At 48.4% G+C, this 26,317-nt stretch overlaps 3 protein-coding genes and 1 pseudogene across 3 annotated transcripts; 2 read left to right on the top strand and 2 right to left on the bottom strand.

Moving 5' to 3' along the window:
* Positions 1 to 300: 300 nt before the first annotated feature.
* LOC123076682 (uncharacterized) lies at positions 301 to 937 on the bottom strand (annotated as a pseudogene).
* A 3,220-nt stretch (positions 938 to 4,157) lies between these two features.
* On the top strand, positions 4,158 to 5,012 carry LOC123076681 (F-box/kelch-repeat protein At2g43445-like). Its single transcript, XM_044498805.1, has one exon. It carries the CDS (start codon positions 4,242 to 4,244, stop codon positions 5,010 to 5,012), a length of 771 nt encoding a protein of 256 aa, XP_044354740.1. The 5' UTR covers positions 4,158 to 4,241.
* An 8,660-nt stretch (positions 5,013 to 13,672) lies between these two features.
* On the top strand, positions 13,673 to 15,243 carry LOC123080991 (zinc transporter 1). The gene is made up of 2 exons (XM_044503949.1): positions 13,673 to 14,469; positions 14,646 to 15,243. Exons 1-2 carry the CDS (start codon positions 13,803 to 13,805, stop codon positions 15,035 to 15,037), a joined length of 1,059 nt encoding a protein of 352 aa, XP_044359884.1. The 5' UTR covers positions 13,673 to 13,802; the 3' UTR covers positions 15,038 to 15,243.
* A 3,105-nt stretch (positions 15,244 to 18,348) lies between these two features.
* On the bottom strand, positions 18,349 to 20,111 carry LOC123080990 (probable E3 ubiquitin-protein ligase RHC2A). Its single transcript, XM_044503948.1, has one exon. It carries the CDS (start codon positions 19,969 to 19,971, stop codon positions 18,811 to 18,813), a length of 1,161 nt encoding a protein of 386 aa, XP_044359883.1. The 5' UTR covers positions 19,972 to 20,111; the 3' UTR covers positions 18,349 to 18,810.
* Between the last annotated feature and the right edge of the window lie 6,206 nt (positions 20,112 to 26,317).

Genomic DNA, 26,317 nt, shown 5'->3' with positions numbered 1-26,317 from the left:
TTGGGTTAGCAATGTGAATCATGTTATTGCTTATTTGTGTAGCAGCTAGACCCTGATGGATTCTAGCAATGCGAATCATATTATTGCTTCTTGGAGTAGCAGATGGACCCTGAATGGTTGTAGCAATGGTGGGCCGGGGGACAAGCCAGGTGCACATCTCTGTGTACCATCCTTGTGGCAGCAACTCCACAAACTCTATCGTGTCATCCATGAGGTTGTACCTAAACACGCCATGCTGCTGCTCATGCGGCAGACCGTTCCCCTCGTAGTCCCAATACACGAAATAGGCGAATCCACCGCTCACGCCCAGTCGCGACGCGTCGACGGCAAAACTATTGGGCCACCCCAGAAACAGGATGCGGTCTGACAGGCTCCAACCATCCTTCGACACTTGTCATCACCTGGACGCAGGAGCGCGGCCCTAAACTCAATGCTACATAGGTTGCTGGCGTGTTCGCTGTACATAAGAACGGCGCCATCCTTGTAGATGATGCAACTGGGATTCTCCTCCCCCAACTGGCCGGCAATGTTACAGTCAGGCAGGTGGGTGGGGGGCCCTCCGGCGAGAGGATCCTGGAGGAGTGGGCCATGGGGCCCGGAAGCGGTGAAGTAGCGGACTTCCGTGCCGTCGGCGCTGGCCACCCAGTTCATCATGGGGCCGCCAGATATGGGCGGCGGCGCGACGTAGCTTGCATTGGAGAAGACGCATGTGAACTTGAGCGAGACGTATGCTGGTAGCAGGGCGTGAGGAGCCATGGCAGGAACTGATGATCAGTCGTCGTGGTTGGGTCGTGCGAGTCGCGCCATGGCCTGCGGACGGCATGGAAGCGGATGAAGTCGGCGACGTTGTGCATGTGGGAGGAGATCTCACGGAGCAGTTCCGGCGCGAGGTCCGGCCATCGCGTCTCGTGCATGGCGGCTGCAGGCTCGACTTTGAGTCGATCTCGAGATGGAACCGATCGATCAACCTACGTTTCCTGCAAGCGGATCAGCCTCGCACGTATATAATGGGAATCTCATGTGTATCCGTATTACAATACAAAAGATGATTTTCTAACGTGTTCGGGACATCCCGTGCATGCGTCCTTCTCTCCATCTTATTGTACGAGGTTTAGAATCGCACCGTGGAGAGTGGAGACGGAAGAGATTGCTCTCGACCGTCCGGTGAAAAGTGCATTTGACGGACACGGAGGCGGCGGGCGCTCGCACGGAATCCTTTGGCTGAAGGCAAACATTTCCCATAGTAAATAATGTACCCATATTTTCGTTTGGCCTATTCTTCAAAAAAAATGTTTGGCCTTTTGCTTATACAAAGCAGAACGAGTGACCTCCTATTTCCCTAGTTCCATTCTCACTTCCTCAGCCTCACATGGTCTTAAGAGCATGGAACTAGGCATATGACGTTATTTCTTCTAATAAATTTGGTCAGCATGCATGGCTACAAAGGCAAATTTCGAGATAAATATAGAAGGGCTGAAGGAGTACACAGTGAAGGACGAAATGTTGAAGGAGTACGCGTCGGCCGGCGGATCTTTTTAAAAGATCCAGCGCCTTATGGGCCGTCTGATTCGGTGTTGTGAGCACTTCCTTCTCTTCTTTAGTTTTCTGCAACAAGACCCTTGTTGCAAAACATCCTCTTCCCTAATTTCCTACAACAAGACTTTTGCTGCAAAAATTATAACATCTCCGCCGCCGTGTCTAATTTTCTAAAACACGATCCTTGTTGCAAAAATGGCAACAGCATCTCCGGCCACGTCGCACACTTGCATAGTCGTCGTTCGCTGCCGCCGTTCCACAACAACCTCGTTGTTGCAGAAACATGTCTCGGAGGTGTTGTTGCAAACAGCGATGCAGGGCCGAACACTAGTAGTGGACGTGGACGTATGCGCGCGGTGTTGTGGCTGCTACCAGTGTCGGTGGTCCCTGACGCGCATCTCATTGATGGCGCTCCACGACCGACTTGGCGGATCTTGCCAGATCTACTGATCCGATCGGCGGGGAGGCGTTTAGTGGTGGAAATCCAACATGGATGCACTCGACAACGATGACCTACAGGCGGCGGTGCTCGTTTTGGCCGCCGTCGCCTTCCCTAGTCCGTGCGCGGCGGGTTCTAGCCCTCTTCGGCTTGTAACAAAAGGCTAGTTGAAAACCCCCTTCCCGAAATAGAGGACTAGTTGCAGAAACGTGGAGACGCAAGGGGTTGCTCTCGACCGTCAATTGAAAAGTGCATCTGAAGGACATGGAGGCGGCGAATGCTCGCACGGGATCGGTTGGCTGAAGGCAAACATTTCCCATAGTAAATAATGTACTCCATATTCTTGTTTGGCCCGCGGAGATTCTGACCGCAGATAAAAAGGTCACGCCCGCTCCAGGTGGGAGTGGCGGTGGTGGCGCGCCATCAGCAGGTTTTGTTTGGCCGGCTCCCCAGGGACCTGGGTGTTATTTCTGCTCTTTGTGCTTGTGGGGTGTTATCTACCGCAGGTTTTCATCCTTACAGATCTGGGGTGGTTTTCGCATAGTTTAGCTAATTTTGCTTATGAAAATAATGAGACTTGTAATTGGGTCGATAAACCCCAAACTTCCTGGTTAATGTGTTAGTAAACGATGTGAGCTTATTGCCAAGTTAATAAAGTGAGCCATGGTGGCATTCCCTCTAAAAAAAATAAGGGAAACGTTTTACGCCGGCTGGCCGGCTTAACTTTGAGCCGGTCGCTCGCGCACATGGCCCTGGGCCCACGTGTGCTGCGCGCTCGCCACATAAACGCCTCGCGTGTCACTGCTTCCTTCCTTATCCATTCGTCGTTGACTAGGCCACTACCCCCATACCTTCCTCTTATCTCCTCATCTCCTCCACAAAGCAAGGTGCGTCCATGGCCACTGGTGGACACAGCTACCCACCACCGCTGGAAACATATACGCCTCGCGTTTTTTGTTGTGAATCTGGTGTTGCAGGGTGCGGGGGCCGCCGACGACAGTTGGCCGGAGCCGGGGGAGCTTCGAGCTTGAGGCTACAGTGCTGCAATCGGCGAGATGCGGGCAACCAGCTGCGCGGCGAGGTGCCGGGTGCTGCAACCATCTATGTCGATGGATGCAACCAGTGGTTACCAATGCTACAACCCCGTCCTCGGCACTGTGGTGACACGCACACCGGCGATGCTACAACGGCAAGACGAGGTGCTACTACCGGCAAGTTTTTTTGCTGGATCCGGCTTCGTTTTTTGCTGGAATCGACTAATTTTTTGCTTCAACAGATTACTGGACTTTTTGTTACTGAAATTTGTTTTGCTGGAATCGATGTTAATTTTTGCTGCAACCGGCTTCGTTTTTTTATGGAATCGGCTAATTTTTTGCTTCAACATATTACTTGATTTTTTGGTGCTGAATTTTGTCTGCTGGAACCGATGTTAATTTTTGCTGGAACCGGCTTCGTTTTTGCTTCAACCATGTATTGGAGTTTTTGCTGCGAGATTTTGTTTTTGCTAGAGCATGGTGGTGCAAGTCGACGACGGCGGCGAGACGGAGGCGGCAAACAACAGGAGCGGAGCTGATGTGTAGAATTGTTGCAAATCGGCATCCAGCAGGGGGTGGATCGGAGCTGGAACCGGCGAGTGTGTGGAGGTGGAGCTGCATCAGAAAATGCAGCGACGGGAGATGGGATGGTGACTGCCGGCGCGTCGCAGCAAGCTCGGGCGTCGTCTTCGCTAAGACCGCGGGGGAGGAGGTAGCGCTGCGTGGGGGTGAGTTGCTCTTACACGCATTGGGATGAGGACAGCGCTCTAGGGGACGAATCCATGGCGTTTCTGTGGGGGGATTGTAGCGTTGACTAGTAAGAGAAGGGAAGAGAGCGTGAGACCTGACGGTCACGTGGTCTCCAATCGAACGGTCGGCAGCAGACCGGCCGAAAGTTGGGCCGGCAGACCGGCGCCTAGCACTGGCCAAAAAATAAGCAGTGTCGTCCAAAGGAAAACGAAACCGCTAATAATCTACCTACTCGCAACTGCAAGCGATCGACGACGTACTTTTTTTGTTTTAGTGGTGATCGACGACGTTCGTGACGCCAGCGTGGAAGAAAAAAAGGAGAATAGGAAACGAAACCGAACAAGCCACCATCGAAGGAACCCGATGCTAATTTCCACACCGAAAGCGGAAAACATATTTTTAGGTCACGATCGACGCGTTGGATAACAAGTGATTCCGTCGGCGTGCTCCTACTTGCCGGACGAGGTCATCGACATCGAGCCATGGGCAAGGAGGAATCAAGGGCCACGAGGCCGACGCCCTACTTGCCGCACGAGGTCATCACGGAGATCCTTCTCCGGTTGCCTGTCACCTCGATTCTACGGTTCAGGTGTGTCTCCAAGGCATGGCGCCGCACCCTATCCAAGGACCCGTCCTTCCGCCTCCATCGGCAACGGCATCCGTGCCTGCTCATCGCCCCGGAGATCCAACTCGACAGAAAACGTACAGGCGCCACTGCTGGCCTCTACCGCTGGGAGGAGGCCCACGGCGCCGCAACCCTCATGCACCCCATTGACCCTCTGTCCAAGGCGCGCGGTCTCGCGCACTGCGATGGGCTAGTGTTGGTGGCCACCGATTTGGTTGTGTGCGTCCTCAACCCAGCCACACACCGCGTCCTCACGCTGCTGGGTTGCCACCACCCTTTTCGCCGTGCGTTTGGCCTTGGGCGTGACCCTCGCACAGGTACCTACAAGGTAGCCCGATACTTCTACCAAACCGATTTCGGCCTCAAGGTGTTCACCATAGGAGTCGATCAGCATTGGCGTCAGCTGATGGCGGAGTCACCGCACCTTGTCAACATGCGACGCACAGCGACCTTCTTCAAGGGGTCCCTTCTTTGGACCTTCAGCAGATATGACTACCAAGTCAGGACTGGTTTCCTCAGGTTAAGATTGGAGGACGAAACATTTAACATTGTTCCACCGCCTCCATGCTTCGGGGAACACACTATGCCGCTGCATTTTACAAACGGAAAATCGTTTTATGGTCAATGATAGAGTCCTGCTGGATGGCATGGAATATTGCAACCTAGAGGATGGCACACTTCTTCAATATCCTCATGGAAGCGAGTCCAAATTTTATGTAATTTCATATGTTCCAAGCATGCTCTCCATTTAGTTAAAGCTGATGCCGGCTTATTAATACACTAGTATTTTCATGAGGATGCATACATGTTGTGAGTTGTGAATGTTATTTTATTTTTGAAATATGTTCTCTATGTTTAATATATATTACACCTATAAATGATTCTTAAGTACCCTCTCCCCAATGATCATGAGGCATGATCCAGGCGTGGGCGCGCTGTCAGTGTATGCCCGCCCCTGGTTTGGGTCGCCTTGGCGCTTGTCCTGGCGCGCGGAATCGCCACAGGCATACCTGGCCTCCATCGGGCTGCATGCCTGCATGGATACTACCCTTCGGAGTAAATAGCAAAAAACTACTATATTACAGGCTATGGTTACAGAAAACTACACTTTTCTTAATTTTTTAAAATGCTGCCACTATTTTGGTTGACTGTTCCAAAAAAAACCAAGTGAGTGAATGCTTAATTTTTAATTGTGATTATGACATGGAGGGCCCACCCGCCAGGTCTGACATGGCATAAAGTCAACAGCGTTAACTTTGACCGTTAGGTTGACCGTTATGACAGATGGAGCCCACATTTCGGTCCCTGTAACTTGTGAAAAAATGCAATCATGCCCTCGTTAGTTTTCTAAGAAAGCAATCAAGTCCCTGATACTTTTTCTAAAAGAGCAATCGGGTCCATGAATGACTGCAGCCGGCCGGAGATAGCTAGCTCACGCACGGACGCAGCCGGAGCTAGCTAGCTAGCTCACGCGTGTACCGCGGCCAGCCGGAGCTAGCTAGCTAGCCATTCGCGACCGCAGCCAGACGCAGCCGCCGCCACTCCCTGCTGCTGCTTGCCGTCGCTCGCGCGTGCCGCCGCCGCTGCTTGCCGCTCGCTTCTTGTGCTTGCTGCCGCCGCTGCTTGCCGCCCGCTGTTGTTGCTTGCTGCCGCGGCCCCTGCCGCTTGCCTCCGCTGCTGCTTGCCACCGCCCGCTACTATTGCCACAGTCTGCTGCTGCTCGGCAGCGCTTCTCCTCCGGCAGGGAGCATGGCCGGCTTGGGAGCAGGAGGGGGCTGGGCGCCGACGATGTACAGAGGGAGAAAGGAGACAGAGGAGAAGCTGACATGTGCACCCCACCAGTCATAACGGGCAAACTTACATAACGAAGTTGACTTTCTTTAATACATGGACCTGAAGGGTGGGCCCTCCATGTCATAGTCACGATTAAAAATTAAACATTCAGTCACTTGGTTTTTTTGGAACAACCAACCAAACCAGGAGAAATGTCTAAAAAGACTTATATTTAGGAACGGAGGGAGTAGATACGTGGTTTACCTCTCATCTCGACAACAATCCTGGTATCGTATCAAATCCCTCCCCTTATAATTCCTCATCACATGTCTCCGTCGGCAATGGTGCCTCCTTGCTCATAACGCACATGGGCAATACCTCCTTTCCCACGTCATCTTTTCATATTCACCTTCACAATGTTCATATTACTCCTAATCTAATCAAAAATTTGATCTCCGTTCATGCACTAACTCGTAAAATGCATATCACCTTTTAATTTGATGGTTTGAGTTTTGCTAGCAAGGACCTTCGAACCCTGGCAGTGATTCTGCGATGTGATAGTGGCGGCGAACTCTACCCGTCTTGTCGCGGCTTCTTTGGCCTCTCCCTGGACACTCACGGGCACAACCACCAATCTTTGACACCAATGGCTCCAACATTCCATATAGTTAATAATGTACTCCATAATCTTGTTTGGCCTATTCTTCAAAAAAAAAAGAATCTCGTTTGGCCTATTCTTCAAAAAAAAATCTCATTTGGCCTTTTGCTTATTCAAAGCAGAACGAGTGACCTCCTATTTCCCTACTTTCCATCCTCAGCCTCGCACGTTCTTAAGAGTAGGGAACTAGGGATATGATGGTCTTCTAATAAATTTGGTCACTATACATGGCTACAAAGGCAAATTTTGAGATAAATGTCGTAGGGCTCAAGGAGTATACAGTTAAGGAAAAAATGTTTTCACTATAGCTACGGCAAAGATCAAGCTACGTGTAGCTGCATTAGCTCTAGTGGAGGACCAACTTATCGTTGCGCCGTCGCCTTCGTGGCCGGTCGCCAACCAAGATAATCTTGAGGTTGCATCCATCTAAAATTAGCCCATCAAGAGCGGCGAGAGCATCATCCTGATGGAGGTGGGTGGTCGCGATTGTGACGAGACCGATACCTTGCGAGGTCTTGGTCTTCTTATAGTAGATTACCTCGGCGCTCGAAACTTTGCCATGCTTGCTGAAGAAGTGTCGCAGTTGAGAGTCCTTCACCGTGAGAGGCAGATTACGCACCAACACCCTGAAACTAGGCTCGTAATGCCTCTGGATGTGATTGATGTGTATTCGGCTTGTAACTACTGGAGCTGTCTGATGATGTTGTTGTAGTTTTGGAGCCTTCAGCTTACTACCCTTGATGATTTCCTGATAAAGCCAAACCGTAGGTGATTCGTTAGCACTAGAGCTGCAGGTGTTAAACTCTTAGACGATGAGACAATTAATGAATGAATCTATTAACAAGCAAAATTCAGTTTAAGCTGTTTCCAAGAGAGCGTGCACCTGAATTGGAGCAATGGTGGGCCGGGGGATGACCCACGTGCACTTCTCGTTGTGCCATCCCAGAGGCAGCTGCTCGACCAACTTGGTCTTACCGTCAATGAGGCTATACCTGAACACACCATACTGTTCATCGGGCCTCGTCGATGCAAAGTAGGCGCACCCGCCATGGCCGCCCATCAGCGAGGCGTCCACCGCGAAACTAATGGGTGAGCCTAGAAAGAACACACGATCAACCAGGCTCCGGTGTCTTTCCTCACCCACTGGATCCTCTTCGGCACTAATAATGACTCCTCTAGTGCCTGCACCGACACCGAGAACTGTTGAAATCGGCGGCTGCCAAACGCGAACTTATAAGTGAAACGTGACCAGATCTGGACCGACACCCACAGAAGCTCGCCACGGGCCTCCTCCAATTTTTGGCAAGGGGTTATGTGGGCTGCCAAAGCTCTTAAGTTTGGCTATAGATGGGTAGTAGGAAATGGTAGGAAGATTAGATTTTGGGAGGATATCTGGTTTGGAACCTCCCCACTCTCTGTTCAGTTTTGGCCTTTATACTCCATTTGTCACCAGCAATGTGTGACAGTCTCTGAAGTTTGGGATGGGAGTAACATTAAACTTACTTTTAGGAGGATATTTACCCCTACCATGATGGAAGAGTGGTACTGCCTTGAACAAATCATAAAAGAGACTGTGCTCAAAACAGATGATGATGCAATGGTCTGGCAGTATGAATCCAAGGGGGTCTACTCCTCTAGCTCTCTGTATGCTATTATTAATTTTAGAGGGGTGAAACCTGTCTATATCCCTTCTATTTGGTCCATTGTTGTGCCTCCCAGAATCCAGGTTTTTCTCTGGCTCCTGACGCATAATAAACTTATGACTAAGAACAATTTGCTTAAAAGGGGGATAGATAGGAACCCTGACTGTCTTTTCTGCTCTGAACAGGAAACTGTAAATCACTTGTTTTTTGACTGTGTGGTTGCAAAAAACGTCTGGGGTGCAGTCTCCTCGTTTCTTTCCATAGAAGTAGGATCTAGCTACTTTTCCATTGCCAAATTTTGGCCTGCTAACAAGAAACATGAAGTACTTAATGCTTTTTGTGCTTGTGTCTTGTGGAGCTTGTGGAAAACTAGAAATAAACATGTTTTTGACAATGCAATCTGGTTTGATGTTAAACAGATCTGGTGGCTGGTCTGGAGGACCCTCAAGAGGTGGATGATTCTGTACACCAAGGACTCGCTCGAGAAAATGCAGGGGATACTACACTGGATATCCTGCATACTCAAAAACCCACTCCAATTGACTTTGGAGTGAAAAGGAACTTGATGAGCACTGGAGGTGCCACTCATGCATCTTCCTACTCCAAGCTTAATTTTGGGGCTGGCAAAGAGGGGTCCCAGAGTCCAGACTCTTCAAGGCCGAGTGATCCACCATCAAAAAAGGCGGTCCAGGTGATTTCTAGTCCTTCGTCGCCTCTCGACTGGCCTGGCACACCAACTCAACCCCTCAAGAAGATGAAGGGGGGGCTTATGGAGCATATCAAGGAGGTCCGCAAGATGCTTGCTGCAGAAGACATGAGGATGCTGGCTGATGCAGGTGGAATGCGGATCTCACTGCTGTAGTGTTTCATCAGTTTTAGTGTTTTCAGGTTTGGGGGAGTTGGATTTCTGAACCTGTAATAGGCTGCAGGCCTTTTGTTCTTTACCTTGTTTATTTTTGCTCTTTCAGAACATGCGTTTTGAGGCATGCATGGTTGTTGGGACTGGCTTGGTTTCATTTATTTTGAATGGAACCGGGGGGCGATAAAACCCCCTGATGATCTAAAAACAAAACTCGCCACGGGATTCGAGGACGTAGTTAGACAGCTCTGAGTAGCTGTCGTGCTCGTCTGGCATCAACAGCCTCGGGACCACCACGTCGCAGGCGACATTGCTGTTGGGCGTGATGGCATGCCACAGTTTAGCCTTGACAGTGAGGAGGATCTTGCCTCCGTGGTACGGCGCAAAACTCGCCGGACCACCAGGACCAGGGCCAGGGGGTCTCAAGGGTCCTCTCGACGAGCGTCCACTCTGTGTCACCGGGACAGAAAAGAGCCGCACTAAACCTGGTCATGGTGTCATGCAGATACTTGACGCGGGAGGTGCTGTAGACAAAGGTGGTGCCGTCGCCGTAGACGATGCCACTTGGACGGCCCTCCTCCCATTGGATGAGCGGGGAACGAGACAGGTAGGTGTAGTAGCTGGGGCGAAGATGGCTGGTGACCCAGTCCCTAAGAGGCACTGTCGGCGGCGCGCAGTAGCCGGACTTGGAGAAGACGCATCTGAGCTTGAGCGGGGAGTCCGACACCACCGGCGCGAGGATCCAGGGCAGGAACAGGTGGGTCGCCGTTGTCTGCGACAGCAGGTCGCGTGAGCTGCGCCATGGCTTGCAGACGGCGTGGAAGCAGACCAAGTCGACGGCGACGTGCAGGCGGCCAGCGATCTCACGGAGCAGATCCACCGGGAGGTCCGACCACCTGCTCCGGCGCATGGCGGCGTATGAAAACTTGGAAAGAAAGAAGGAAGCTGCAGATGGAGAATCGTAGATGTACATGTGTTTGTTTGTCGCGTATCAGCCGGCCAATTAGTTGTTGTTTTTTTTACTCTAGCCGACTAGTTAGTTGCCTCCCATACAAAAACGGAAAAGCTTACCTTAAGCTGACCAATCGCGTGCGAGCGTCCATCGCCTCCGTGTCCGTCGGATTGACTCTTCATCATACGGTCCAGACTAAGCCTCTCTGTGTCCACGTTTTCTGCAACTGAGCCTTTGTTTCAGGAAAGAAAGTTTGCAACTGACCACCGAAGAGGGGTTAGATCCTGCAACGACGAAGACTCGTTTGACTAGGAGGGCGACGACGGCGAGGATTCCAGCAGGATCTCGCCGGATCCGACGAGGATGGCGTGCGGGGACGTCCAGGACCGGCGGTGGCCGAGACAGATGCAGCTAGGAGGGCGATGGCGGCGAGGTTTCCAGTCAGATCTTGCCGGATCCGACGAGGATGGCATGCGGTCAGGAGGCGGGGACGTCCGCGAGCGACGAGGGCTCGGCTTGGCAAGGTCCGGCGGGGGTGGAGGCGAGCTTCACAGCGGGGACCATGACAGCAGCAGCGCACGACGCTCGTGCGGCAAGAGACAGAGGAAGATGGAAAAAACAAAAGGAAGAGGAGGATGGCAGTGAGGCGGCCTGGTCGGAGGTATGGAGCTCACTGGTGGCGGCACGAAGGCGGGGACATGCGGCGCCGATCCTCCGTCACCACTAATCTATCATAGCATGCGGTAAACACAATGCCTTTTTTTTTGCAACTTCCTCTCTGTTGCAAGATTTTCTGTAACATCAATCATGTTGCAAAAAAATTCTTCCGTAACATCTTACGAAGGAGAAGACAAAAAAAATTCTGCAACATTACTACTGTTGCAAAGTTTTTCTGCAAATAGTTTTCTGTAATAAGACATGTGTTGCAAAGATTTCTGCAATGATACTTCTGTTGCAAAAAAATTTGCAACAGGAGCTTTGTTGGAGTGGTGAAAGGCGCCGCTCTGCCACATGATTGCGTCACATCAGACGGCTCACGAGACGGCGGATCCGCCGGCCAACGCGCAGCACGACCCATACAAAAATCGTATATTTATGGGCAACTTCTTACGAAATCCTCCTTCGACTTTATCCTATTCAGCATGCACATGCTCGTGAGGTTCGTCCTCTGGCAAAATAAATCAACAAACCAAGGTGGTGAGCAAATGATCAGCAAGAAGACGAGAGCACCAACAAAAATATGAACCTCGGCGGGGAGACAAGACGTACCTTCATCCGAGACGATCAGCTCCAGATCGTAGTCTAGCTCTCCGGCAAGACCGCCGTAGTCTTCTTGGACATCTTCCCAGTTGATCTGGTTGTTTAAATCTAACCCTGCCATTGCAGGGTGAAGAACTAGAGAGAAATGAGATGGGGAGAGAAAAATGGTGTACTAGTACACTCTTGGTCCCGTCCAGGAGAGCTGATTCAAATTTGAAAAGGCTGAGCGGGCGTGGGTGGGGCTGGCCACGCAGATGTGGACGCGGGAATGCCCTGAACTTTCCCTCCAATTTCTCTCCGTGGCGGGATTACGCGTGGCTGAGGTGATGCGCACATGGGGGCTGTACAGAGTTGGTGGAGGGGTATATTAGACCCAAGTACATGTGCCAGCTCACTCATTGGTATTGCTGCTGGAAACTATACGCATTATAAAACGGAATGGAGGTAGTATAAACCTATAATTGGCTTTGGTTCTGCTATATGGTCATACATGGTGTGCATCTGCAAACTTGGTGGGACAAGATTTTGCAAATCCATCAAAATTGTTTCACACACAATTCCAAAATATAAATTGCATAGTTTAGAACATAAGAATGTAAGAATGTACCGTATATGCCACAGAATTGCTAGCTCACTAAACATGCATGCATGCAGTCGAAGCGAGCTCAGTCGGTGAGTCAGCTATGTCAACACGTCAGCGGACGGGGATGGCAACGACGCCAGCCTCCTTCTTTGGCCTGACGGCATGCGCTAGTCCACCACCCCGCCTACCTCCTTCGTTGGCTCGACGCCAATGCTGATGCCCAACCCAACCGGGCTCGACACAAAAAACGCAAGCAATTGGAGCACCCTCGTGAGGAATGGATGCCTGTGGATCATCCAGAGGAGCACGATGCCATGGTCACCGCCAAGAAGATCTTGCGGCCCTAGTTATGCATTGACTCCTCCATGACTCGCTCTTTGTTGCAAAAAAAAATGATTCTACTGTTTATTTGCATGTTTGACACAATTACTTTCTTTCTTATTTTCAATAAAAACCATATTTCTAGTTCGAAGATGTGTTAAGCGTTGACTTTCTAATGATTTAGGAAGTTGGGGGTGTACTAGTCTTAATCTTGCAGTGTTAATAAAAAGAAAATCAAATACAGTAGATCAGATGGACTCTTCTCCTCGAAAGCACTTCACCCAAAACACCCCTAATCAAGGTTATCCTCTGTCCCATCGTTCTCGTCTGAATATAAAATGTTATAAACTTCCTTCATCCCAAAATAAGTGTCGCTAACTTAGTACAACTTTGAAGAAGGTAGTATGAAGTTTCTTAAACAAAAAGTACCTAACAATGAGCACGTATGATCTCGACATCGACTTTTGCTTTTTCTACAATCGGTCTGTTGCAAGGTATATAGCTGGATAAGTATATCGGTTTTACTAGTCCTTAGTCAACTGAGATTTACTCAAGTCTGAGTCGATTTCCGGAAACGCAACTTACGGTCTTCTCACCAAACTGAATAAACTGAAGTTGCATTTTCTTAAGAATTGATTAAGACATAAAAAAGTGTCAATCAAACTGAGGCTTAGATGAATCCTATAAATAAACATTATCCTCTGTCCAGTCGTTGCCATTTGAATATAAATGCTACTCCCTCTCATCCAAAATAAGTGTCGTAGTTCTGAACTTGGGTTAGTTCAAAAGTGTGACACTTATTATGGATCGGATGTAGCATATATGATGTCTCTGGACAGGAAAGTACCTAACACGTATGGTCTCCACATCAAGTTTCGCTCTTTCTACAGTCGACTGAGATTTTCTCGAGTCTGATTCGTTTTCTTCAAATGCAACTTATGGTCGTCGCTCAACTGAATAAACTGAAGTTGCATTTTCTTAAGGATGAGACATAAAAAAGTGTCAATCAAACTGAGGCTTAGATGAATCCTATAAATAAACATGGGAATAAACTTAGAGTAGCGTTGACAATGACTAGCTGTTGTTGTACTACACACGGGCGATCAAGTTGTACTGTCAAGCAGTAGTACTACACACACACACACACAAAAAGTCAGCCCTGTACTGCAAACAAGAACACAAGATGGAGTTATCTTACTAATTAATTATGGGATTTTCTTCTAAATAATCATGCTTCAACGCAAGATGAGCTGAGCTGAGGAGATAACTACATACGTATGTACGTACTGGCCAAATATACCTAAGAAACTCCTCTGCATATATACGTACGCGCTGGCCTAGAATTAGAAACCAACATCATCAATTCACCATGGCGAAGATGGCAAGGTCGACGAGGAGGACGTCTAATCTCATTTGCACCCTGCTCCTGCTCTCGCTGCTGCTGCTTACCTGCTTATTCCAGCAGGCCAGCGGCCATGGCGGCGTCGACCACGGTGACGGCGATGAGGACGAAGATGCCCACCACGGCGACGCTGGCGTTGGCGGCGGCGGGCTCCGGTCCAGGGGCCTCATCGCCGTGAAGGTGTGGTGCCTGGTGATCCTGCTGGTGTTCACCTTCCTGGGTGGCGTGTCCCCCTACTTCTACCGCTGGAACGAGGCCTTCCTCCTCCTCGGCACCCAGTTCGCCGCCGGCATCTTCCTCGGCACCGCGCTCATGCACTTCCTCGCCGGCTCCACCTCCACTTTCAACGCGCTCACCCACAGCCCCTACCCCTTCTCCTTCATGCTCGCCTGCGCCGGCTTCCTCCTCACCATGCTCAGCGACGTCGCCATCGTCGCAGTCGCCAACAGGCAGAGGGTCAACCAGGCGGCGCCCATCCAGAAAGAGGCCGAGGAGGAGGGCGAGTCGGCGTCGGCAGCGGCGCACGCGCACCCGATGCTCATGACAGCGACGTCGTCATTCGAGGATGCGATCCTCCTCATCGTCGCGCTCTGCTTCCACTCCATCTTCGAGGGGATCGCCATAGGCGTTTCAGGTGAATGAACACCATAGAGCCATTTCATAGTTTTCCACGTATGCAGCATGATATATAGGCATTAAGGAACGAATAGTTTGTGGTGTAAAAACCTGAACTAACAGAGAAAAGTGCACACCGTGAAAGGTCATGCTCCTATGTTTCAAAAGTTTGATAAAAATCAATTAAAATTGCAGCGACGAAGGGTGAGGCATGGAGGAACCTATGGACGATCGGGCTCCACAAGATCTTTGCGGCGGTAGCCATGGGCATTGCACTCCTGCGAATGATCCCCAAGCGTCCGTTCCTCATGACGGTGCTCTACTCGCTGGCCTTCGCCGTGTCAAGCCCGGTTGGGGTGGGCATTGGTATCGCCATCGACGCCACGGCGGAGGGCCCGGCCGCGGACTGGACATATGCCATCTCCATGGGGATCGCCACGGGGGTCTTCGTCTACGTCGCCATCAACCACCTCATGGCCAAGGGGTACCGCCCGCAGCAGCCAAACTACTTCGACAAGCCCATCTTCAAGTTCCTCGGCGTGCTTACCGGCATAGCCGTCATGTCTGTCGTCATGATATGGGACTGATTCATCCATCCGTTAAATAAAGAGGGTGCTTTGATTTGATTATTCACATGCACAGTGTGCTTAATTTCATTTGGGTTTTGTGTGGGGCATTGTGCACATATGTACTTATCTGGTTTACTTACATTTGGACATGTTTGGATTGTTTGTGTGAATGTGTGATCATTTGGAAAATGAGGAGATGAATAATTAGTTACCACATTTTTTAACTTGGGCAATTATTATGTGGAGTTCGCTCACAAAGGGGCCTGTCACATCTCAAGTTTTACACTAACATGGGAAAATCAGATTCTTCCTGGGTTTATTTGCAATCACCTAGATCACGATAGCCTATTAATTTCAAAAAACCAACAAAATAAAAAATTAGGCTTGATTATTTAAAATTATCCAAGGTCAACTATTAAATCAGAGCCATTATTAAGTTTAAAGTTTAAACTAACCGGATGAACTATAGCAGGAAGAGCACTCAATTTATTATATTTTTATTAGGTGAGCAGAGCACTCAATTAGATCATGACAGCCTACTTCGTTTCTTTTTTAAATGCAAATGAACCGAAGGCCTGCGCATGAAGAAAAAATAACAAACAGAAAAGGCTTCTATTTGGCCCAGCCCATATATTATTTCCTATTTCGTTTTCTTTTACCTTCACCTCTGTCTACGTCTAGAAAAAAAATACTCAGTCTACCATAAAATAAAATTTTACTCACAGCAACAATATTTAATTGGTCCTGGAGAAATTAGTAGCAATATCAAATCACAAAACACACTCCCTCCGTCCCAAAATAAATGGCATACAAACCAATTCAAAAAGTCAATGATTTTTAAGTTTGACCAAGCATATATAAAAATTATGAATACAAATTATATCAAATCAATATCAATATATCCACTATTATATATATATACATATATATTGATAATTTATTTATTTAATATTGCAATAGTTTCTTCTACATTTTTGCTAATTTTCTTCTATATTGGAGTTAGCTCAAAAAGGGACATGTGTCATCGCAAATTTTAACTAACATGGGAAATTATTATGTGGAGTTCGCTCACAATAGCATATCAAGTTTTGCACTAGCAAGGGAAATCAGATTTGTTTTCCTGGAGTTATTTGCAGTTACTAGAGATCATGGTAGCCTATTGATTTCAATAACAAAAAATATGAAATGTTGGCCTTGATTATTTTAATTTATCCTAGTCCAAAACAATTAAATCAGAGCCCTTATTAAGTTTAAACTAACTGGATGAACTGAAGCAAGCGGAACACTCGATTTTATTTTATTTTTATTAGGGAAGAACTGAAGATAACAATACCGAATCAATATCAATATATCCATGACTAGATATATTTCATAATCTATTTATTCAATATTGTAATTATTGATAGTTTCTTCTACATTTTTGCTAATGTTCTTCTACATTGGTGTTTGCTCAAAAAGGGGCCTGTAGCACCTCAAGTTTAACTAACATGAGAGGATCGTATATATTTTCCTGGAGTTATTTGCATTTACGGGGAATCATGATAACCTATTCATTTCAATACACCAATAAAATAAAGTGGCTGCTTTGATTATTTTAAATTATCTAAGTCCAAAAGAATTAAATCAGAGCCCTTGATAAGTCGGAAGTAACTGAAGCAAGCTGAGCACTCAATTTTATTTTATATTAGGGAAGCAGAGCACTCAAATGAACTGAAGGTTTTTCCTTTTTAGATGCAAATGAAATGAAGGCCTGTGTATGGAGGAAGAAATAATAAAAAGAGAAGCTTCTATTCAGGCCCTGGAACAATCCACAGCGCATACCATCTTTCCTATTTGGTTTTCTTTTACCTTCATCTCAGTCACTCAGAGTGCTAATATATTAAAGAAAAAAGTAACTCACAGTAACAATATTAACTTGACCTAGAAAAAGAAGCAATATCAACTCAATAAAACATACTCCCTCCGTCCAAAATAAGTGTCTTGGCTTTAGTTCAAATCTGAACAAATAGTAAATATTTTGGGACGGAGGGAGTAGTAAATATTCTGCACACCTAGCTCCTGTACTAATTTAGTCTCAGGTAGTTTCAGAGATCATGAAAATTTCTTGGAACAAATGAGATCATGATGACAGCCTACAACTATGATATGCAATGGAAATGACCATGAGATCTTTCCTGCACATATAAAAAGAGTAGAGTGGTAGCACATGCACCAGCAACAAAAGACAGAACAGACTGGTATCTTCCTTCACCAACAACCAACAGCAGACTAAGGCATAGCCTAGTGGTGGGAAGGGGTTGATGCCTTCCCACCCACCCAGGTTCAAGGCATGGTACTTGCAATTTGGGTTTGTTGCACCCATTATACTGTAGGGGGTTCCCTTACAGTCTTTCTGTCAAAAAAAAAAAAACCAACAACCAACAGAACTCTGCAACTGCAGCTCAGCAACCAGAGCAAAAAAGAATGGCAGGACTAGGACAGGACATGAATCATTGGCAATCAGGGAAACACAAGGCACTGCAGCAGCTACATGGACCGTTTCTAGAATAACAACTTTGATTGCAAAACAATTGGATACCAGAATGGAATTGTAGTTATGCAGACTTTCTATTACATAGAGCTGGAATGATTTTACTATCCTAATGTGATGAGTGTTGGGCAGCTCTGCTTCACATAAAACAAAAGGGTTATTTGGATCTTTCTCTTCTTGGAGAGATGCCAGCAGATTTGATGAAGATATTTCACAAATGGTGATCATTTTTTTGGAAACTATGACAGGATAAAAAAAACAGTCAGCTTGTTGGCTTTGTTGAATAAGACAAAAAATATGACCTCCTGTCCCTGGTGAAGAAAGCAAGAAAAGAAGGATGAGAAGGTGACCATGAGCAATACAATCATATCCAACTAAATAGCTGGAAAAAAACTGTAGGCTCAAGCAGAAAATATCTTGAATGATGTTTTGTTGAATCTCTGCTGCAGCATCTACAACCTTCTTCTAACAGGTCGTGGGTACAATCAACGAGCCCTGAAGAAATAATTGAGGTGCTGAAAACAATCTATGTATCATAATATGATGAGTGTTGTGCAGCTCTGCTTCACATAAATCAGAAAGGTTCTTGGATCTTTCTTTTCTGGAACAACAGATTTGATGAAGATATTCCACACATGGTGATCATTTTTCCCTTTTTTGGATTGGAAAGCCTGACAAGAACGTAAAGATGATGACAACAGTAACAGAGCACACAAAAAACAGTCAACTCAGCTGCCTTTGCTGGAAAAGACAGTATACCTGGTGAAGAAAGCAAGAAAACAAGGATGAAAGGGTGAGCTTGATCGGTACAACGATATATCCAATTGAAGAGCAGAAAATATCTCGAGTGATGCTTTATTGAATCTTTGCTACGGTCTAAACCTTCCAACAAGTCATGGTTACAAAGGACGAAACCCCGTCGCATTGAGCAAGATGGAATTAGAAGAAACAATTGAGTGCTGCCAGCAATTTAAGCGCTCACTGTCCAGATGCTTGCATCTATCAGGAACAAAACTTGTCTTGCTGAATGATACTCCAAAATGCAACAGGAAGGCCATCTTGAATACGCAAACTGGAGGACATTTCCATTGCAACATCTCTAGTTCTGCTCCTCTATGTACAAAACAGCATGCAATTTGCGCTCTACAAATTCTCTTCATCTCTCAGCTGACTTATATATAGAGAACATCAAACGGAAGCAAACATATGCGGCTCTCCAACATCTAATGTCGTAATATTCCCCCAATGCGTGATGCAGTCATCACCTGGCGATCGCATCGGCGTGGCTATCTTGGGATCTCCAGCTTGTGCTGCGGCTCCTCAGACCACGGGTGAAAACCGAGCTCCACTCTGACCTCGAGGATGAGGCTCGAGTCACATTGGTCGAATGGGTGTGCCCAAAGCAAGCAAACATGTTGTCGAACATGCGTCTAATAACTCCCCTCTGCGACGAACGGCTCCCTCTTGATGACCATGAGATCCTCCTCGGTGCACCGCCATTGTTGAAACCGCCGTCCACCTCGGTGTAGACAACTGGGAGCTCCCTCTCGCCGGCCCTCCGGCCACCAGTGAACCTCCCGACGGCAAAGCCTCCTCCAGGGAGCCGCCAAATCGTCAACCCCACCGTCGTCTCCTCCTCGCTGCCAGCCTCAGCCCCGGTGTTGCTGCCCTGGTCGTCAGCGGCGCCCAGGTCGCTGGCCGGAGCAGGCCGCGCCACATCCGTGGGCAGCTCGTGCCGGCACACGGGGCACGAGTTGCGCAGCGCGAGCCACGGCAGGATGCAGTCCTGGTGGTACATGTGGCTGCAGGGCATCTCCCTGGCCTCGTCGCCCAGCTGGAAGGCCTCCTTGCAGACGGCGCAGTGGGAGTCGGCGCCGACGTGGCAGGCGGCGACGACGACGGTGGGCATGGACTCGACGGCGGCCTTGGAGGCCGGCGGGTTGTCGCAGGGGCGGACGGCGCCGAAGCCGCCGGCCTCGATCTGGGCGAGCTGCTCGAGGAGGCGCTCGAACCCGGACCCCATGAGGAAGTCGGACATGCTCTCGGGCAGCGGGCGGAGGCCGGATCCGGCGCCGTCGTCGTAGAAGAGCTCGAAGCTGCTGGTGGCGCCGGGGGCCTCGTCGCCGGGCGGGGCCGCGGAGCGCCGGAGCACGATGACCGGGTTGTACGGCGAGCCGGAGCGGTCCCCCGAGGCGGCGCCGCCACGCCTGCCGCGGCGGGGCCGGACCTCGGTGGGCGCCTCGGCGGCGCGGCGGCGGAGGAAGGCGGAGGGCGCGGCGGCCCTGCGCGGCGGCGGCGCGTCCATCTGCTCCAGGAAGCCGCCGTCGCAGCCGGGGCAGACCAGCCCGGCGTCCCCCGCCGTGCGCACGAACCGCTCGCAGCTGTAGCACCAGTAGGACGCCGGCGCCGCCCACCGATCCATGGGGAGAGAAAAGGCGCGGGCTTTCCGCAGGACCGGATCCGAGTGAGCTGGATAAGAAGGAGCTGGGCGGTGGATCGGGGCAGGGAGGGAGGGAGGGCGGCGCGGGGGGATGGGGGAGGAGGTTGGGGATGATTGGTGGTGGGTGGTGGCGTTTTAACCGGCGACGACCAGACCGGGCCGAGTGGAACGGGGAATGGGAATATTTCCACCCCAGCGGCGGGGGAAGCGCGTGGGGCCGGGCTGTCAGAGCGGCAGCGTGGCGGGGACGCTTCCTTCACTTCCTTGTCGTCTCCTCTCTGCCGTTGATATCCTAACGCCGTTCCGTTCCCGGGCCACGCGCCATTCTGCTTTTTGTTTTCTTGATTGATTGATTCATGATTCTTCGTTTCTTTTTCAACCATTTATTTACTTTTACTGGGAATTCTAATGGGAAATTAAAACGGATGGACGTCGCTACATCGGCCGTCTGCATCGAGTTTGATTCGGAGGAGGGGCCGGGACGTGGAGAAGGAGAAAGAGGAAAAGCAAGGAAGAACATTGGGTGGCGCCACCGCGGGGCTAGTTGATCGTGAGGTGTGTATGACAAATGTTTTGAATAGGTGTCAACGTAGAGGGAGAGCCAATATATGTATCGTGTTGCGTGGTTTTCCACCAATAATAAATTTCAAGACAGCATAATTAAGCACCCAATGTTTGAGCCATGGAAAAAGGAGTGGCCAGCTTTGGTGTGCAGCGCCTGAGGAGACCCAATTCCCAGCAGCGGCATCTGTCACCAGTTGGCCGAAAGAAAGAAAGAAGAAAAAAGCAGGGATTCAGACAGATGCCCTGTTCCGAAATCAAATCTTTTGGTGGCGCCCATGATCCAGCCAGCCGAGCCAGATCCGGTCCACGAAAAGGAAGCCGGCCCGTGAACGTGAGATAACGGCGTCACAGGGAGTGGCTGCCATGGAGTCAAAGGCCCTCTGGACGGAAGGACCCGGCACGGGCACGAGCACGAGCTTTCTTTTTGGATTCGGAATTCCGTATCCATGGACGTACTGTTCGTTCGTTCGTTGATCAGCTCGTCGAGATCATCATTTGTTGCATTTTCAGTTTCAGGACCAAGGGAAATTAAAATACTCCTACTCGGGTATGCATCGATCGTGCGCAAGACCAGAACAAATAAGCCAATTTGGCCGGACTAATTAACGGGCCCACGGGTACAGCTACCTACCTAATCGTCGACATCACGGCTAGGTTAGATGCTCAACTCACCTCGCCAGCGGTGCTGATCGACTCACAAAAAGGATTGACTGATTGCACTTGCACATACATCATCTGATCTCCCCACTCCACATGCATGCATGCATCACGGCGAATGAGATACCTCGTTTCACCACGCAGAGAGAGACCCATGCTTGCTTGGTGAGCATGCATGCATGCATGTGAGATCGGACCTGTACGTATGGTCGGTCGACACAATTGTGACGGGGCCACAGGAGCACTTGCATGAGCATCAAGCTTAGCTGACCGATCGATTATAAAAAGGCCCGTTGAAAATAAGCACAATGTCCCTCGTAGTATTAAACTTCTTTTCGCTGCACCAAACATATGGACTACCACCACTACCTGTATGCATGGCTAATTAACTCCTCTTGATATTAATTATTCGCAGTTTACATCGGCTAACTAGGTTCCCTTGAATCATATTATTCGATTTACGCAAAGAAAAGGGAATGATATTGTTCTTAATTTTATATGTTTTTAATTTTAAAGTGTTTTCGTTCAATTGAAGTATTCAGTTTTAAATTTGGTTTACGATTTTGACTGGGCCAAGATTTCTCAAATCAGTCAGGAGCAACCGGCCTATAAAAATATATCAATCCCGCGCGCCCTTCCACCACCCAGAAATGAAGTGCCACTGTGTGATACCGTACCATCAATATAATACATGCAGTCACTTATGCCAAAATATCTCCATATATATACGTTGGTTAGTGGATAACACAAAACCACACCACGAAAGGCCCATCAAATCACCGCATTATAAATAAAAAATAAAACACACTGCATCTCCTCCACCCGCCAAACTAAATGTTCTATCATTCCAGAATATAAGGGGTATTAGTTTTTGGCAACTCAAATTTCTTTAACTTTGATTAAGTTCAGAGAAAATATATCGAGACCCACAATATTGAACAAAAGAAGTATGAAAATTCATTTGATGATGAATCTAATCATACCAATTTGATATATTTCTTAAAATTGATCAAACTTAAAAGGTTTGACTTTTCAAAAAAGTAATACACCTTATATTCTGAAAAAGAGTGAGTAATTCATTTTAAGAAACGCAACAACACCAACGGCGCAGGAAAGCGTGTCCAACCCTTCTAGTTACATTATTAAGACCTCAGGGCTTTCGTTGCCAAAGAGTGAAAGATCTCACAAGCCGTGCATATATAATAAACACATATATCTATACCAAATACGTTTATACCTACTAATAAAAGTCATGTGTGTGTGCATCGCTCGACGTAGAGGCCGAGGTTTTTTTTTTGCGAGGGTAAAAGAGTTTTATTTTATATGAATAGGGTTACAATCAAGAGGCACAAGTTCCCCTACACACGTGGACCCCTACCTAGCCATAGAGCAGTAGTACTCTCAGCACGACTATACAATGCCAATCCATCTGCTACCCTATTTTGCTCACGCTTAATTTTCATAGGAATAATCTCTTGATCTACCATAAGATGATTGGGCTCAGCCGCCAAATGCCCATATGCTGACCGGGTTTAATTATCTTCGGTTATCGCGGTCAATGCCTCTGAAGAGTCTGATTGGACTATAATACGATCATTGCAGTGTTGGACCGCCAATGCCATACCTTGCATGATAGCATGTAATTCTGCTTCAAGTGCATCGTTACAGTTAGATAAACATCGGTATGCAGCAAAAATGTCGCTTCCATCGTGCCTCCTCAGAACCATGCCGGCCGCCGCTGTTCCATCCGCCACGGAGAATGCCCCATCCATGGATAAGGCGTCCTTGCTCGCCGGTGGTGGTGGCCATGGCAAAGCCAGAGGTTACCACACTCTCATATATTACTGGACCTTCCTCATTCAACGACATCTTCCCCTTAATGATATCCTCTGTACTATACCTCCTTGATAAATCAAGTGACCTCAAGTAACTTTGGAGAAAATCAGCCGAGACATTAGGAGATGGTACATCCTTCCCATGTGCTAACTCTGACCGAATGACCATATCATCCAAATCAACATAATGATGCGATCGCGCATATCCTCTTGATAGTTGGCCAGTACATTCAGAAGCCAGTCCGAGCCTGTATCAACGAGAGACTCTCGGTAAGGTAGCAACCAGACCTGACGCATGCGCTCCCAAAGTAGGCGCGCATGATCGCATGTGATCAGTGCATGAAAACTGCTCTCCCTCTCCATTCCACATAACGGACATGTCTCTCTTTTTTAAATATGTCTAAACTTTTTTGCACACATTTGTCGCCAACGCACCAGAAGCCACTTTCCAAGCCAAAATACGCATCTTTAAAGGAACTTTAGATCCCCAAATACACTGCCATATCGGTCTTTCTCCGGTCGGGTGCGAGCTTGAAGAACCCTTCGCGGCCATCATATTTTGTTCTCTAGTTGCTAACCGATACACACTTCTTACTGAGAATAGCCCGTTCTTTTCTGGGAACCACGCAATAAAAGCATGTCCCCTTCTATGAGAAGTTGGAATTTTTACAATTTCATGAACATCCAATTCCTAGAAGTGCTCTCCCCGCCTCTGCACGCTCCAAGCTCCATGCTCATCCAAGAAATCTGCAACCCAATTATATCCGCAATTTCGCTTCGACGTTATAGGCCGGAGATTATGATCACGCGGTATCCATGGATCCCGCCATGTTTTAATTAAGGAGCCATCTCCGACCCACCATATAGTACCTTATTTTAGAAGACCAAGCCCATGCACAATTCCTTTCCATACAACCGACAAGCTCTAGATGAAAAAATAGTGTCCAATAAATTCCCGTTTGGGTAATACTTTGGTTCTAGTAGACGGGCACAGAGGCTATCAAGGTATCCAACAGACGCCGTGCCTGTTTAGCTAACAGGGTCTGGTTAAAAGCTCTCATGTCCCTAAACCCCATACCGCCCATTGCTTTGGGTAACTTCATCTTTTCCCAACTGTGCCAAGCCATCTTTTTCTTCCCATTCTTCACACCCCACCAATACTGTCTCATCATACGTGTTAAGTCATCACAAAACAGAAGCTGGTAATCTGAAAACACTCATGACATATGTGGGTATTGCCTGCGCGACAGACTTTATCGGAATTTCTTTATTACCTGAGGATAAATACTGCTCACTCTAATCTACAAGCCTTTTGCTGAGTCTTTGTTGTAGTGTCTCAAACTGTCCTTTATGAATTCTTCCTTCAGGAACCGGCAACCCCAAGTACTTTGGTTCAAAAATTTGATGTGAAATCTCTAAGGTACTTTTCACTTCATCCACCACTTCATCAAGGCAATTGTCCAAAAAAGGGTGGAACACTTTGCTGGGTTAACTAATTGACCCGTCGCTGAAGTGTAAGTGTTCAACAAACCCTTAACAATATTTGTCTGTTGGCCTGAAGCCTCAAATAACAGCATCATATCATCCGCAAACAAAAGATGAGATATCACAGGAGCCCCCCGGCATATAGTAATTCCTCGCAATCCCTCCTCAGCAACTGACTTAGTAATGAGAGCAGACAGTGCATCAGCTACACAGAGGAATAAAAAAGGCGATAGTGGATCACCTTGGCGTAGGCCCCTAGATGGGGTAAATGGCTCAAGTAATTTTCCATTGAACTTCACTGAATGTTTAACCGATCTGACACAAGACATGATCCAAGAAATCCACTCCATAGAAAAGCCCCATTTAATTAGAGTCTGCTCCAAGGAGTCCCAATCCACACGATCATATGCCTTTGAGAGGTCTAGCTTATATGCACATGCCGCTGGAGAGTTGTGCTTCACAGATTATGCACCGGAAGAAGTAGTAGTTACTTTCGTTCGTGTTACACGCCGACCGAGAGTTTTGAGCTGTCATTTGCTCGAAGCAAACAAGTCGACCTTGGCGAGCCAAAAGAAGTATCGGATGAGTTTCCCAGATTGTCTTCTTCCCTGACGAAAGATAGCTATCACCCCCTCCACCCCCTCCCCTGTTTTATGTAATGAAGACTCAAAGGCAATTATAGAATTACCTGAAATAAGCCTTCCTGGAATGAAAGCACTCTGGTTTTTCGGGATAAGTTTCGTTAATAGTGGCCGCAAACGGTTAACCAAGCACTTAGAGACGATCTTATAAATAACATTACACAAACTTATTGGTCTAAAATCTTTCAATTTCTTTGGGCGAGGAACCTTTTAAATTAGAACAATAATTGCATCATTAGCCCCATCAGGCATTATTCCGGTCACAAAAAACTCAAAACAGCTGCAACAATTTCAGCTTTCAGTACCGCCCAATTGCGTTGATAAAACCTGGCTGGGAAGCCATGGAGTCAAAGGCCCTCTGGACGGAAGGACGAGAATGCCCTCGGACCCGGCACGAGCATGAGCACGAGGGTAGCTAGGCCACGTCAGATTCGGACAGCCTGTTGCTTGTGGCGGGCCTGGTCCCACCAGACAGCCAGCGGGACGGAGCGTACCCTGGGAACGGGATTACTTATTCTTCGAGCTAAGCTAGCCAGAGACCTACCTGTCGCGCGGGCCCCAGGACGTGGCTGCCGTGTTTTCTCCTGCCCCCTCCGGCCCGTCCTCCTCAACGTGCGCTGCGGCGACCGGCCGGCTGTCGTGATTGCACCGGCGAGGCCACGGCTTGCTTCGCGGGCAAGGAGACGCGAAAAGTGTGTGTGGGTACGTACGTAATTTCCTTTCCTTGTTGTACTACTCCTACTTCTACTTGCAAATGGCTGACGCAGCCAGCTCAAATAATCTAGTACGAAGCCGGCCCCGCCCACCTCGTTTTGTCCCTCTCCCCCATCTTCCCCGCTTCTTTCTTTTTGGATTTGGAACTTCGCCCCTCTCCTTGCTGCCATGCCATTGCCACGGATCGTTCGTTGATCAGCTCTGTCCTTCATCCGTGCATCGATCCAATGCCTCCAACTCCATTCCGTGGAGATCATCTTTTTTTCCTTCCCTGCCGATCCGTCAATCATCGATTACGCCGTCGGGTATCACGGTATGTGTCCAACTCGATCCGTGCTACGAAATGGTTAGCGTTGTCTCGCTCATATATGCTTCCTCCTTTTCGAAATCGATGTTGTGGTTTTATTTCAAATTTAAACTAAAATCATGACG

The sequence above is a fragment of the Triticum aestivum genome, chromosome 3D, assembly GCF_018294505.1.
Source record: "Triticum aestivum cultivar Chinese Spring chromosome 3D, IWGSC CS RefSeq v2.1, whole genome shotgun sequence".
Classification (NCBI taxonomy): Eukaryota; Viridiplantae; Streptophyta; class Magnoliopsida; order Poales; family Poaceae; genus Triticum; species Triticum aestivum.
Note: the sequence above shows the minus strand (reverse complement) of the source record. Positions and strands in the feature narration are given on the sequence as shown.

Excerpts from the sequence above, each read along its gene's own strand:
- LOC123080990 (XM_044503948.1), bottom strand. The coding sequence starts at position 19,971 with ATGGATCGGTGGGCGGCGCCGGCGTCCTACTGGTGCTACAGCTGCGAG.
- LOC123076681 (XM_044498805.1), top strand. The coding sequence starts at position 4,242 with ATGGGCAAGGAGGAATCAAGGGCCACGAGGCCGACGCCCTACTTGCCG.
- LOC123080991 (XM_044503949.1), top strand. The coding sequence starts at position 13,803 with ATGGCGAAGATGGCAAGGTCGACGAGGAGGACGTCTAATCTCATTTGC. Across the intron at positions 14,470-14,645 it reads GATCGCCATAGGCGTTTCAG|CGACGAAGGGTGAGGCATGG; the intron begins GTGAATGAACAC and ends TTAAAATTGCAG.